Source organism: Mustela nigripes, chromosome 13, assembly GCF_022355385.1.
Source record: "Mustela nigripes isolate SB6536 chromosome 13, MUSNIG.SB6536, whole genome shotgun sequence".
In the NCBI taxonomy this organism is placed as follows: domain Eukaryota; kingdom Metazoa; phylum Chordata; class Mammalia; order Carnivora; family Mustelidae; genus Mustela; species Mustela nigripes.
In genome coordinates, this window is record NC_081569.1 from 112,231,145 (window position 1) to 112,243,608 (window position 12,464).

General features: G+C 47.5%; 1 protein-coding gene across 1 annotated transcript in view; it reads right to left on the bottom strand.

Annotated features, from left to right (window-relative positions):
- Nucleotides 1-2,376: 2,376 nt before the first annotated feature.
- Nucleotides 2,377-12,464, bottom strand: part of PLEK2 (pleckstrin 2) — a 20,425-nt gene continuing 10,337 nt past the window's right edge. Inside the window, exons 2-9 of the mRNA XM_059373435.1 lie at nucleotides 11,944-12,108; nucleotides 8,120-8,301; nucleotides 6,960-7,051; nucleotides 6,494-6,681; nucleotides 6,161-6,262; nucleotides 4,649-4,732; nucleotides 3,629-3,707; nucleotides 2,377-2,953 (exon numbers count right to left, since the gene is read on the bottom strand). Coding sequence (XP_059229418.1) covers nucleotides 2,826-2,953; nucleotides 3,629-3,707; nucleotides 4,649-4,732; nucleotides 6,161-6,262; nucleotides 6,494-6,681; nucleotides 6,960-7,051; nucleotides 8,120-8,301; nucleotides 11,944-12,108 — 1,020 coding nt within the window. The 3' untranslated portion in view covers nucleotides 2,377-2,825. The remainder of the gene's footprint in view (nucleotides 2,954-3,628; nucleotides 3,708-4,648; nucleotides 4,733-6,160; nucleotides 6,263-6,493; nucleotides 6,682-6,959; nucleotides 7,052-8,119; nucleotides 8,302-11,943; nucleotides 12,109-12,464) is intronic.

Below are 12,464 nucleotides of genomic sequence, written 5' to 3' on the forward strand. Positions count from 1 at the left end.
TTCTGTTTTATTTTTAAAGATGCTGCTTCTTTAGTCATTTTGAGTATCATTGCCCAACTTTTGATTTCTTTTCCATTATCATATTCACTAGTGCCACCTAGAGCTTCAGCTCTTTATAATGAATAGGAATCTGATTAAACACAATTACAGTGATTTTTCTACATTTCCATCATTTTTATGTTTAAGAGCTAATTGTTTAAATTAATTAAATTAATCTAAAGGTAAATAATTTTCATAAATAACACACGGTTTGAAGTTACAGCTACATTAGCCAGGGTGTAGAAAGTCTTGAGTTACTTTGGGTATGTTTTATAGATTTAATCTCTTAGGAAACTTGAGGTACTAGATTTATTTTATTGATTATTCCTAAGAATAGCTATTTAAATACTTAAAAGATTAAACCTAACCCACCTTAATTGATTGAGTACTAGACTTAATTGAATATTAAAGGGACTGGAAAATAGAAGTGTGTTGGTGAGACAGTTATGCCATTTTTGGCTTGTCCCTGTTTAATTTAGCAGCCTCTACTTAGCTTTTTAAATCCAAAAGTAAAACTTCATATGGCTGTTGCCACAAGGTAGCCATAATTGCTAGTACATGCCATCCTGGGAATATTTAGAGGAGGATCTAGGAATACTCAAAATTGGCACATGATTTTCACTTCGGTCTTTTTGAAGTTAAAACAAGTCTGTAAAGCTTGTGGCATCAAAAATGGCCTCAAAATAACAACAGGTGCTCCTTAAATGTTTGTTGTAGGCAAGGAATTAAATTTCCATGTTGTTTACTGAATTTTTTACACTTTAAGGCATAACCCTTGAGAAATACTGGTGACCTCCACAGTGAGTGATTTTTATCCCATCCAAGCCTTTTGCTCACTTCCACAACAGTTTTGCAAAATTTATGACCCTTCCCAGAGAAAAGATTAATACCTCACTGACACCAATGAAGGAGAGAACTAATCAAACTTAAAGCACACATACCTGCTGACCTGACAATACCACTTTCAAATATGAGGACAAGCTACACACCCAGCTCCAAATAACCTGAGGAACAGATTAAAGACAATTGACCAGTTTATCTAAATCTTGGATTACCAAAGACTTTTCATTAAAAATTGACAAGTTCATCTCCCCATTCTGCCTATGAGTTAAAGTGGCTATCAACTCATACACCTGAAAATCCACAATAGTTCGGGTCACACGTAATTGTAATGGAAAGTCAAAAATAGCTGAAAAAAAAATGGGAGCATACGAACATTTTCTTTTGCTGTGTTTTGTAGCAAAACAAGACAACCAGTATGTACCTGGATAAGGCTCATTTAGTGAGAACCTACAGAGACATGCTAGGTAGGCATTACAGTTACTACTCAACTGCCATCCTTTCAAACACTCTTGACACAGTTACTTTTGTGTGAAGAACCTTTAAAATGGTTCAGGGATTTTTAAAAATTCAAGTACTAGTACTTCGGCAAGAGTTGCCTCAAGGTAATGGCCATCTACTTTTTCAACACATGAAGATTCTGATACCCCTATACAGAACAGGGTGCAGTTGTGCCAATTTGGAGTCGAGCCATCAAATCAAATGCAGTTTAATTTAGAGAAACACCTGTTGATATTCGGAGAGCAATAAAAAAAAAAAAAAAAAAAACTAATTCCAGGGATATTAGACCTTGATGAAATGCCAAATGGAAAATGGTGCTTTAAAAGGTAGTCTCTTACAATGTAAGGAATAAAATAAAGCCTCATTAGCTTGGAATTCCTGACCATTCGGGTCAGGTATTCTAGACAAGATTAAGAGGAGACAGTTCACGCTATCTAAAAGGAAAATTTTTTTCCTTAAGCACTTTGGAAATATCTACTCCCCTTAAATATAAGTTACATATCTCTTCATTAAAGAAAGTCTAAGCACTTGTACTTGGCAAGAATGCTGGCAGTAGCTTGTGCCAGATTACTGTATAAACTTTAATAAAAATGTTTTTAAAGATATTGTATGATACAGACTTTTCACTACTTCAGATTAACCTCCCAACTGGTGAAGCTTCTTGGTACCTATATGTCTCAGTTAATGTAAACCAAAATTTCGTTCCTTAATTCTTTTCCCGTTTACGTCTTTCTCTGTCCTTAAGCAGCTCCTGCTCTGCATCTCTTCCTGAATTGCCATTTTTCATAGAAATGCTATAATTTTACCATTTGTTGTATGTGTGACTAATCTCTCCAACTGAGTCCATGATTTCTGCAGTGTATATGCTTAGGCAGACTTTTTCTTCAAAACAATGTTCAAAATTCTGATTTTAAGATGAAGCAAGTCTTAGAGACAAAGATCACTTGACATGTTTTCATAATCTTGCATAATAAATGGTATAGCATCAAGCCTGAAAAACCTTTGAAAACTATAAAACTTTATACAGGAATTCTAGAAACTTGCCAGTTTTTATTAATTCCAGAGAAGGAGTTAGTTTTGGACAGCATTTCAGAGACAGCCAACATGAGACTAGTGTTTAATTTAGTATTACAATATGGCTAGTTAGTGTTACAACCGGGAAAGCTGGTTTGGTGCAGGAGGAATGGCTAGTTGTGAGGATGGGTGAAAGTTAAGATGCTCCCGGCTAACGGCGGTTCTAGCATTTCCAGGCTATTAACAGGAAGGTGGGGAAGGAAACAGCACCACTGCCAATTGTGATCGAAGGAACTCCAGTCTCACTGCAAGGCCGGACAAAATATACAAAGAAGCTGAAAGTCTTAACACTCTCCCCTTCTCCAAGAAATCTTGCCTGTACCATCTGATAGGAGAGAGGAATCCTGTCCTGTTCCTTCGGGAACACATCGTCACGTTAGCTTTTTGATAGCTTCAATCCACTCAGCTCGCTCAGCCTTACTGCTGGCCTGGATATAATAATGCGTGTCATCCTTGGTAATCACTTTGAAGAGATTCCCCTGGACATTCCCTTTAACCCCTAGGCAGAAGAAAAATGAGTGAGTGAGTATCCGTGTCTGCTTTCAGCTAGAAGTCAACTAAGCCACAAACAAAATTTAGTAAAAACATTACTAAATACCAATGTACGTAGTTCGGGAACCCCACCAGATGCCCGCTTTCCTTTTTCCCTCCTTTCTACTCCCCATCCCTCCCCTGCATCCTCTTCACCCGCTGCCTACAGCAGTTCCATTCACATCCGAGAATCCAGGATTTTTATGTTTAAAGTAGGCACAGATTTGGGAATTAAACTTGTTTAGCTTCTTTGAACCTCAATTTCCACATCCATAAAATGGGAATAATACCATCTTTCTTAGCAGGCTATTGTGAAGTTAATGTGCTAACAGATACTATAGTGCTGACCCTTAAACACTGGGTAGGCTACTATTCTTAGGTGGAAGCTTATCTGCCAGTAAGCACAGAAACTGAGGGGAAAGGATACCAGAGAAGGATTATTTATGTTGCGTTGTGTTGCTGAGACACTGAGAAGACCCCACATGCCCTTTTCCCTCATTCTGAAATTGGCTCTAAAACTCACACTATTCATCGTCTCACTGAGACCTACTCAGCCCCCGTCGCTCAGTCCATCAGGAGAGCGCCACTAGGCGGGGCCAGGAGCACCCCAGGGCCTGCAGGCCTGCACGGACTTGTGCCTTACCCGTGGGAACGCCATTATCCTCCAGAGCAGACACGAGTGAACCACGAAGAGAAAACCCACCTACTGGCCGGTTCTCCTCCTGCAGCAGAAAGAATTCCTGATGAGGCATAGTGCGAATGCACAAAAGGGAGAAAGAAGGCAGTTGCCATCTTGCCTGAAACCACCCTCACGCCAGCAAACAAAGTGAGAGTCAACTGTAACCGAGGAGACCGAATACGGACATCACGTGGCCACCTACATGCACCATAAGGAAGTCTGGCATCACTGCCAGCAGTGGCAGGGCCACGCTCCACCCCAGCCCTCAGCCCTCCCTGACGTCTGGCCGGGTCCCAGAGGGCTCCTTCTCACTCTTTCAGGCGCTCCCCTTAGGGCGGGGATTCCTGACAAGCTTGGTGAGGGAGGAACTGCCCACTCTTCAGTATTTCAAAAAACTGAATGAAAATCACACATTTATCAAGACAAGGCTGGACATGCCAGCTCAAAGGCCATTTATCTTTACTTTTAACTGGAATTAGATCAACTCATCATACAACAATACTTATTATCTGAAACTCAAGAGTAGCAATTCTTTGATTGGTTAGAAAAAAGAAAACAAGAAAATTAGTAAAGTATGGTTTAAACAGTATGTTAATAAAAGAAACCTTCCACTACATTGGTGGGAACAAAAGTTTGAGGGGCAGAATTCATGGGATCTCCTCACAGAAAGGGGCAAAGAGACTGGGGAGCACCAGTTAGGAGTCTCCTTTACAGGCCACCCCACCTTCCCCAGCCCCACAAAAAGCTTTAGAGAAACTAAAAGATGCTTTCCTCTGAAAATAATGATAACCCTCTGCGCAGGCAATAGCGTGCTGAAAGAAATGATCAGACCGCTGAGTACAGCTTGGATCATGGAAGGAATGGCACGCACAGCAGAAGTGCGGGAGGGACACTGGCACAGTCAGTGGGCTGGCTCCCGCTGGGCTCGGGAGAGAAGCGGCTGAAGCCTCACACACAGTAGTTAAGTGAACGTGCAGCACTCACTTTGGAAGGGTCATAGTAATGCAGGAAAGCCGGATCCTTCCTCAGGACAAAGCGCCGCACCTTCCAGTTTTTCCTCTTGTGCCCCTAACGCAAAGAAAGGGTTCAAGGCTCATCAGGGACAGCCCTGACCCTTCCTCCCACTTCCTTGCATTTACTGCCCAAGCCAACTTGCCACAAGGGACTGCTTTCCGGACGGAGTCTGCTGGAGACCTGAGGATTGCAGTGACCTGGACCTCCCTGCCCCAAGACACTTGAGCAAGAACACTGTCACAGTTAGTGGACAGAACCAGAAAGGGTCAACACTGAAGGGACAGGGGAGCACTATCCAGACCCCAGTCAGGGTGTAAAGAAGACAGGGAGGCAGCAGGTATCCACTGGACTAAGAGCTCCCAGGCAAACTGGAACCCGAGGGCACCAGCTTTTAAGTGTCAGAAGCAAACCTACAGCTTCATGGAGATATGTGCTCACATGGACACTAAAATCCACTTTAGCATTCTCCATCGGAAAAAGGAAGAAGTGATCAATCGTATGTTAAAAATCTTAATGTACAAGATACTGATGTGTAGGGCTCTCTTTGGCGTCACCCCCAAGATCATGCGTCCTCAGCCCCCAAGCCTGGAGCCCCCAGAGTCCCTCCTACCCCCTCCCCCTGGCCGGCCAGGCACTGGCTCCCTACCCTCACTAGACTCCCATGGGGCCTGGGCAGCACGGCCCTCGGGGTAGAAGCTGTCCCATGCGTGGCAAGTAATCTAAGAGCAGGTGGGGATCCTGATGTGCAAGAAGCAGGAGACAAGGACAATGTGTGTCCCAAGTAACACAGGAATGGCACCGAGCAGCATGTGTCCATTGGACAGACTCGCCGTTTCACACAGCGTGTGGGCTGTGCACCAACAGGAGCAGCGTGCAGAAGGTCTGTTCACACGTGGTGGCACGTGTGATTCTGTTCAAGGCTGGCCTGTGCATCCAGCACGCAGGTGTGCCATCACAGGGACGCTCCCCCAGACATGGTGGGCAGTAGTGGCCATGGTCAGTTTTTAAACACTGACGTGACACGACAGAATGTCATCTTTGACCTACTGAAGTAGGTGGACAAGACTTATTTTTTGTTGGAAAAGTGCATGAGGGAGGTGTGCAGCCTCACAGAGAAAGAGGCAGACACCCCAGGAAGCGTCAGGAAGCTGAAGGCCGGCAGATGCAGACCCCAGCCCTGCAAGCAACGCCCTCGCGGCCGAGTGCTCGCAGTGGGTACAGAGGCAGACGCTGGTTCTCGGGACTGTGATCATGACTCCTGGGCCTGCTTCGCCTGAACCTTGGGACTCTGTGTGTGCGCGCTTGTGAGAGAGACAGAGAGAACGGGCATGTTCTTGTGCCTCTCGTCTTGCGGCCTGCAGCTGCCTTTGGCTCCCGCTTTAGCAGATTCTGCTGGTAATGAGCAGCTGTCCTCCGCACGCTCAGCCCTTCCCACCCTGGGGGGGCACCTGCCCATCTCCTCCCTCTCCAAGGCAGGCATACCTGCTTAGCCAGATAGCCTTGTTTTACCACTGTACCACTCAACTCCACAGTGCTGAGACTAATTTCTTCCTTGGAGCTTATCTTCTTCTTGTAGCTCTCAGCCTAGCGGGAAGAAAGAACAAGGACTCCGTGACCAAAAACGTCCCAATTCCAGGCTCTGGGGGCTACCACAGGGGAAAGGAAAATCCTCGATCAGAAACCTCACTCCACCCGGAGAGGAAGAGGTCCCCAAACCCTAGGGCTCTCGCCCATGACTGTGGACCCCCGGTGCTCATTCTGTTACCTCCTCCTTCCTCTGCCCCAGTGGCAAGAGGAACTCCCTCCCTAACTTACGAAAGTGTACAGGGCTGTGGAGTCATCCAGGAACTGCTCGGCCAGGTCTCCAGAGCGAATGGCTCCCATGCTTCGGACACCTACCGGCCTCAGGAAGTTCTCTTCCATGAGCATGGAGGCCAGGGTCACGGCTTCCAGACGGTTGGCAGAAAAGCTGTTGGAGATGAGCCAGTCCACCAGGGAGGAGCCTGCATTGGGGCAAGGGCAGCACCAGTTAGATGACAGGCTACAGGCTGGCTTCCCTGGGGATGCTTGGCTGGGACCTCACTGACTTTAACCTCCTGGGCAGCCTTGGGCTCTACCCAAGAGCAGACCCAAGGCCACAACCACATGTAGCCATCTCAGACCAGCCTGCTGGCCGCCGGCAGCTCTGGCCTCAACACAGGAGAGCTAGCACGGCTGAATCCCAGGTTGCGAGGCTCCCGGTTTCCAACGCCCGCGCCAGCCCCCAAAAGGGGAGGCTCACCTATGAAGGTCTTTTTGTAGGTGCTTCCCTGCTCCATGTTGGGGCTTGGTCGGATTCCACTGCTGCTGTCGTGCATCTTGTCCACGATGCGACTAACCAGAAGGAAGGCAAGGAGAGGGACCCCTCATCACACCAACACCATGGGGAAGGGGCCGTGGGAGCAAAACAAGGGGCAACCAGTGTGCTACGTATCACAGAGCAAGGGGGGATCACGTGATGCGTCAGAACTAGAGAGGTAGGATTTTCAGACGTTTCTTTTGTTCTGCTCATCTACATGTTCTAATGTTTCTATATGAGACAGGTACAGTTTTGTAGTAAAGTGTACAACGATGATTCTCTATGACTGCATAAAGTGGGACCTCCTCCAGCTACTTCTCAAAGCCACACAGCACTCGAACCTGCTCGCGCCTGCGATGCTCCCCCCACCACCGCACTCTCCATGGTCTAGCAGCGCCCTTGCTGCACAATCAAGACTTCAGCACCGGGCATGGAGCTCTCTGAGAGTCCAGAAAGGGACTTGTCCTGTGTCTTTGATGGGTGTAACCATTCCGCTATCTGGGAGGTTAGGGGGTGCTGCCTGTGGGGGTAACAGTCTCTGTGATGGAACTCCTTTCATACATCCCTACTTTTTAGAGCGCTGCCTCCAGCAACAACCTGCTTTCTGTTCTGTGAGACAATTCCTGCCTTAAGTTGGAAAGCCCTGAAAGGAGATCTGATGTATCCCTGTTTGTATCTCCCGAGCACCGAGGGCAATATAGGGCATGCAGCTGGCGCTCTATAACTGTTGCCTGAATGAGGAGCTGGATGAGGAACCTCAGAGAGCAAGAATGCGCCTGCTACCTGAACATGTCCCTCTTGCTGCTCAGCTGCAAACAAGCCCGGTGACATGGCGAGTGGTGGTCCCTGGGGGGCTGTGACGTGGCCCTGGACACCCTGGCTGAAACTGAAGGGAGGGACTCAAGACACTGAGGTGGGCAGAAGCAGCAGGGACCCCAAGAGGTCAGAAGAGCAGGGCAGGTAGCTAGGGCCTAAGGCCCCAAAGCACCAGCTGGTATCGGACAGGCCTGTGCAGCAGTTGGGGGCCCATTCCCTGTGTCACACAGACGTTAGAAGCTACAGCAAAGCCAGGCAGGGCGCGGGCCATGGGGCTGGGCACTCACTGCAGACTGATGTGAGGCGGCAGCTTGAAGGAGTTTTTGAGTATGTGCAGCTGCTGGACCTTCCCCGGCTGCCCCGCGTGAATAGCCCCCGTTATCTCAAAGGCCCAGGCATCCCTCTCTTCTCGGGAACAGGCCTCCAGGAAGTACTCGGTGGACGTTCGCGTCTTCAGCTTAATGAGTAGCTGCGGGAAGAGATGGCCAGTCAGATAAGCGCTCAGAAGCCTGGTGGGCAAAGATAACAGGGCCATGGCCAACCTGCGACATGTAGGTCCGGCTGCTGCCGAATGCTCAGTCTCCCAGGCATGTCCCAGGAGTGGTCCTCAAAGATCCTCCTACACACCTCAAGCCACAGGGAGTCCATGGCCTCCTAAGGCAAGCTCTCCCCCCTGTACAGACTATTTGGCATAGAGACAACTTCCGGGCACTTTGCCTCCCTGCTTCTGACACTGCCTTCGAGAACCACACAGACTAACCTTATGTCCCACCACAGCCCCTGGGCCAAAATGGGAAATGCACTGGCTTTCACGTCAGATCGATCTGATAGCAAATCCCAGCTCTGCCCTTAGCTGTGGACACTTGGGCCATTGAGGATCCCCACTGGGCCCTGCTTTCTTCACCTGCCGTATGGGGATATGAACACCTACCTCGGAGGCACCGTTCCTCATGCTCCCTTCCATGCGCTTTTCTCTAGTCTAAGCATCCCCAGTCTTTCACATACTTCTCATACGGTATGTTGAAACTCTTAACCAGCTCATACTCTGCTACATGTTCCGCAGGTGGTCAACAGTTTCCATGAAACAGAACCAGCTGCTGCGGGTCAACAGACCCACAGAACAGAACCAGCTGCTGCAGGAAAGTTCTGAGGGGTGCAGGGCGGCACGGGGCTGACGGCCCAAGGTCGCACTGACGGCACCGTAGACTCACACTCAGTGCGGTCAGCCCAGAGTCCTTCTGAGGTGGGCTGCACCTTCTCCATTCCTTAAATGTGCAGAGGAGTTTTTCTGACCACTGGATGTGGTCAAAAAATGGATGCTGACCCTATTAAATGTCATCTAAGTAGACTGGGCCTCCAGCTTCTGTTGGAAAACAGATGCATTCTTTCATTCCCATTCTGGTTTCCAGTGCATTGGTTCCCAACTTGCTTCGCTTTGCAAACTTAACATCCCTCCTGTCAACTAACAGCAAAAACGGTGGTAAGACAAGGTTGGCTCACAGTCCCCTAGAACACCATGAATCTGTTCCTCCAAGTTAACACTGACTCACTCACTGGCATCGTGAGAGAACAGATTCAACCAGCTCCCCGGACCTCCACGATCTCAGCTGGCAGTCAACATTTTAATGGAAGAATTTCAGGAGAGACTATAAAATTCCATGTGAAATCCAGGCATACTCTTTCATAGCTTCCCTAATTTAATATATATACACATACATACAGACATATACATGCATACACTTTATAACTTGTTCTTAATGAACCTGCAGGCTCCTCCTGACCTCTTCCAGCTCAAAGACCCATGAACCAGGCAGCTGACCGTCTGGAAATCAACATGAAGCTCACAACTGCAGTTAGCAAATTTAACTCATATCTCTTTTGAAAGTTTTTTCTATGTCCAGTCCATTCAACCTGCACTTTCTCTACCGATCCTTAAAGATTATTAAAGGGCATCGGGTCAACAAGTTAAACTACAAGTTCTGGAGAGTAATTTATGGAGAACTAGAGTCTTAAATTGACTTAGAAAAGTTTTTTTTCCCTCTTAAAATCATCTCACTTATCTGTAAATTTGTCTTTGTTCTTAAACATTAATTCAGCAAACATTTGCTGATCTCCTGCTATGTGTCCAGACATCATGTTTGGTCTTCTGACACCACAGGGAGGAAGGTGCAGCCCCAGTCCGCCCAGGCTGGGTCTTCTCCGGCAGCCCAGTTTTCCCTTTCCAGCAGCAGCGCCTGCAGGCTGGCAGAGGGAAACTGTAGAAGGATGTTTCATTTTTGTAGCTTCCTAGGGTGGAATGACACTCCACACACCTCCCTCTCCTTCACCCTCAACATCCAGTCAACCATGTCCTGAAGACATTTCCTTCACCATGTTTTCTCGTGGTTTTGCCTTATTATTTAATAGTTCCCTTTGTTTTCTTAAGAAAGATTCAATACTACAAAAGAGTACAGCGGTTAACATAACAACTACCAAGAAACCCACCACCCGGAATGCACTGTTATGGATATTTTCTTATACTTGAAAGGCTTGTCAATTGGTCTAGAAGAGTCAAAGAAGTAAAACATGGTAAGAAAGAAGAAAATGGTGGGGCGCCCGGCCCGCCCAGTCAGTGGAGCGTGTAACTCTTTTTTCTTTTTTTTTTACGATTTTATTTTATTTATTTGACAGAGAGAGAGAGATCACAAGCAGGCAGAGAGGCAGGCAGAGAGAGGAGGGAAGCAGGCTCCCTGCTCCGCAGAGAGCCCAAAGTGGGGCTCGATCCCAGGACCCGGAGACCACGACCCGAGCCAAAGGCAGAGGCTTAACCCACTGAGCCACCAGGTGCCCCTGTAACTCTTGATCTCAGGGGTTGTGAGTTCAAACCCCATGTAGAGAACGCTTAAAAATATAGGAAAGCCAAAAAGGAAGAAGATAAAGTAAGATCCCTTCTTTATGGATCTAGTAACTTACTAGGAACAGAGCGTAGTTCCGCATTTTAGTCCTCTTAAGAGCATTTTTACCCATCTATTCTCTCACTCAGAACCTTCGATGGCTCCCCACGTCCTCCATCTGGCCCCAGCCAATTTCCCATTGCTCCATGGGTGAACATTCCCTTGTGGCCACATGGGCCATTGCTATCTCCAAATCTATCTCTCCCCTCACTTTTACTCAAGGCTTTCCACCTGCTCAGAATGTCTGCCTCTCCCCTCTTTCAGATCTTTCCCAAATCTCTACTCCTCCCAGTGCAGTACCTGACTCAGCCAGCCTCTAACGACATCTTCCTCCTCTTCGGGAATACAGTGTTCTCTACAGCTCACCATGCCTGTGCCAACATTTGGAATTCTGAATGTTTTTTCAATTAGCCACTTGCTTTCATAATAAGATTAATAACTCAAGGGGAAAAAAAAATCTCTTACCATTTTCTTCCTTGATTCCTCTAAGCAAATTTCCTGGCACATAATGAGCCCTCAAAAAAAATCGATTCAGATACCTTTTTGATGGTCAGGTTAAAACTATGCCTGACTTTTGGAACATGCACGCCCCTCAGGGGATGAAAGCCACCATATTAAATTCCAAGGCAGCAGTAGGTGTGCAGTGCCTCCTAGCCAACAAAGTGCTTGGACAGACCAGCACTTTCTCTCTTGATCCTCAACACAACTATCTCTCATGATCCCCAACACAACCATGGGAGACAGCGAGGCATCATTATTCTACTCCATTTCATAGATGAGGGACAAAGGCTCAGAGAGGTTCAATTACTTACCCAAGGTTGCACACCTGGTACGCAGTGTAGCGGACCTGAATTTAGGTTTTTCTTTTTTTTTTTTATTTAAGATTTTATTTATTTATTTGACAGAAAGAGATCACAAGTAGGCAGAGAGGCAGGCAGAGAGAGAGAGGGAAGCAGGCTCCCTGCTGAGCAGAGAGCCCGATGAGGGACTCGATCCCAGGATCCTGGGATCATGACCTGAGCCGAAGGCAGAGGCTTAACCCACTGAGCCACCCAGGCGCCCCTGAATTTAGGTTTTTCAATGATAACTCAGCTCTTCGCCCATACCACCCTCACCAAAGATGCCACAGGTGGGAGGGTCCGAGGCAGGAGGAGCCAGGAAGCAGGGGCTTCACTTACAGGTCGGTTCTCATACTCCAGGCAGGGGCAGGTGATGGTGCAGCCATCCAAAAGGATCCGACCCTTGGGAGGGGTCACCTTCCGACCCCCCTCAAGCTTGTAGTACAGCAGCGTGTTCTGCCGGAGGATGAACCACCGCGCCTTCCAGTTGTGGACAATGTGACCCTGAGGACAAACAGGAGAGCCCTGCGGTGAGGTGGCTGAGAGGACAACGCTGAGTTCAGGGAGAAGTGTCACAGGACCCAGGGAGCCCGACTGTGCCATTGAATCAACTGTTCAAAAATGGAGACAGCATTATCTTTTTAAAACAAAACAAAACCAAAAAACTCATTATATATATATTTTTTTTTTAAAGATTTTATTTATTTATTTGACAGAGAGAGATCACAAGTAGGCAGAGAGGCAGGCAGAGGGAGAGAGGAGGAAGCAGGCTCCCTGCTGAGCAGAGAGCTTGATGCGGGACTCGATCCCAGGACCCTGAGATCATGACCTGAGCCGAAGGCAGCGGCTTAACCCACTGG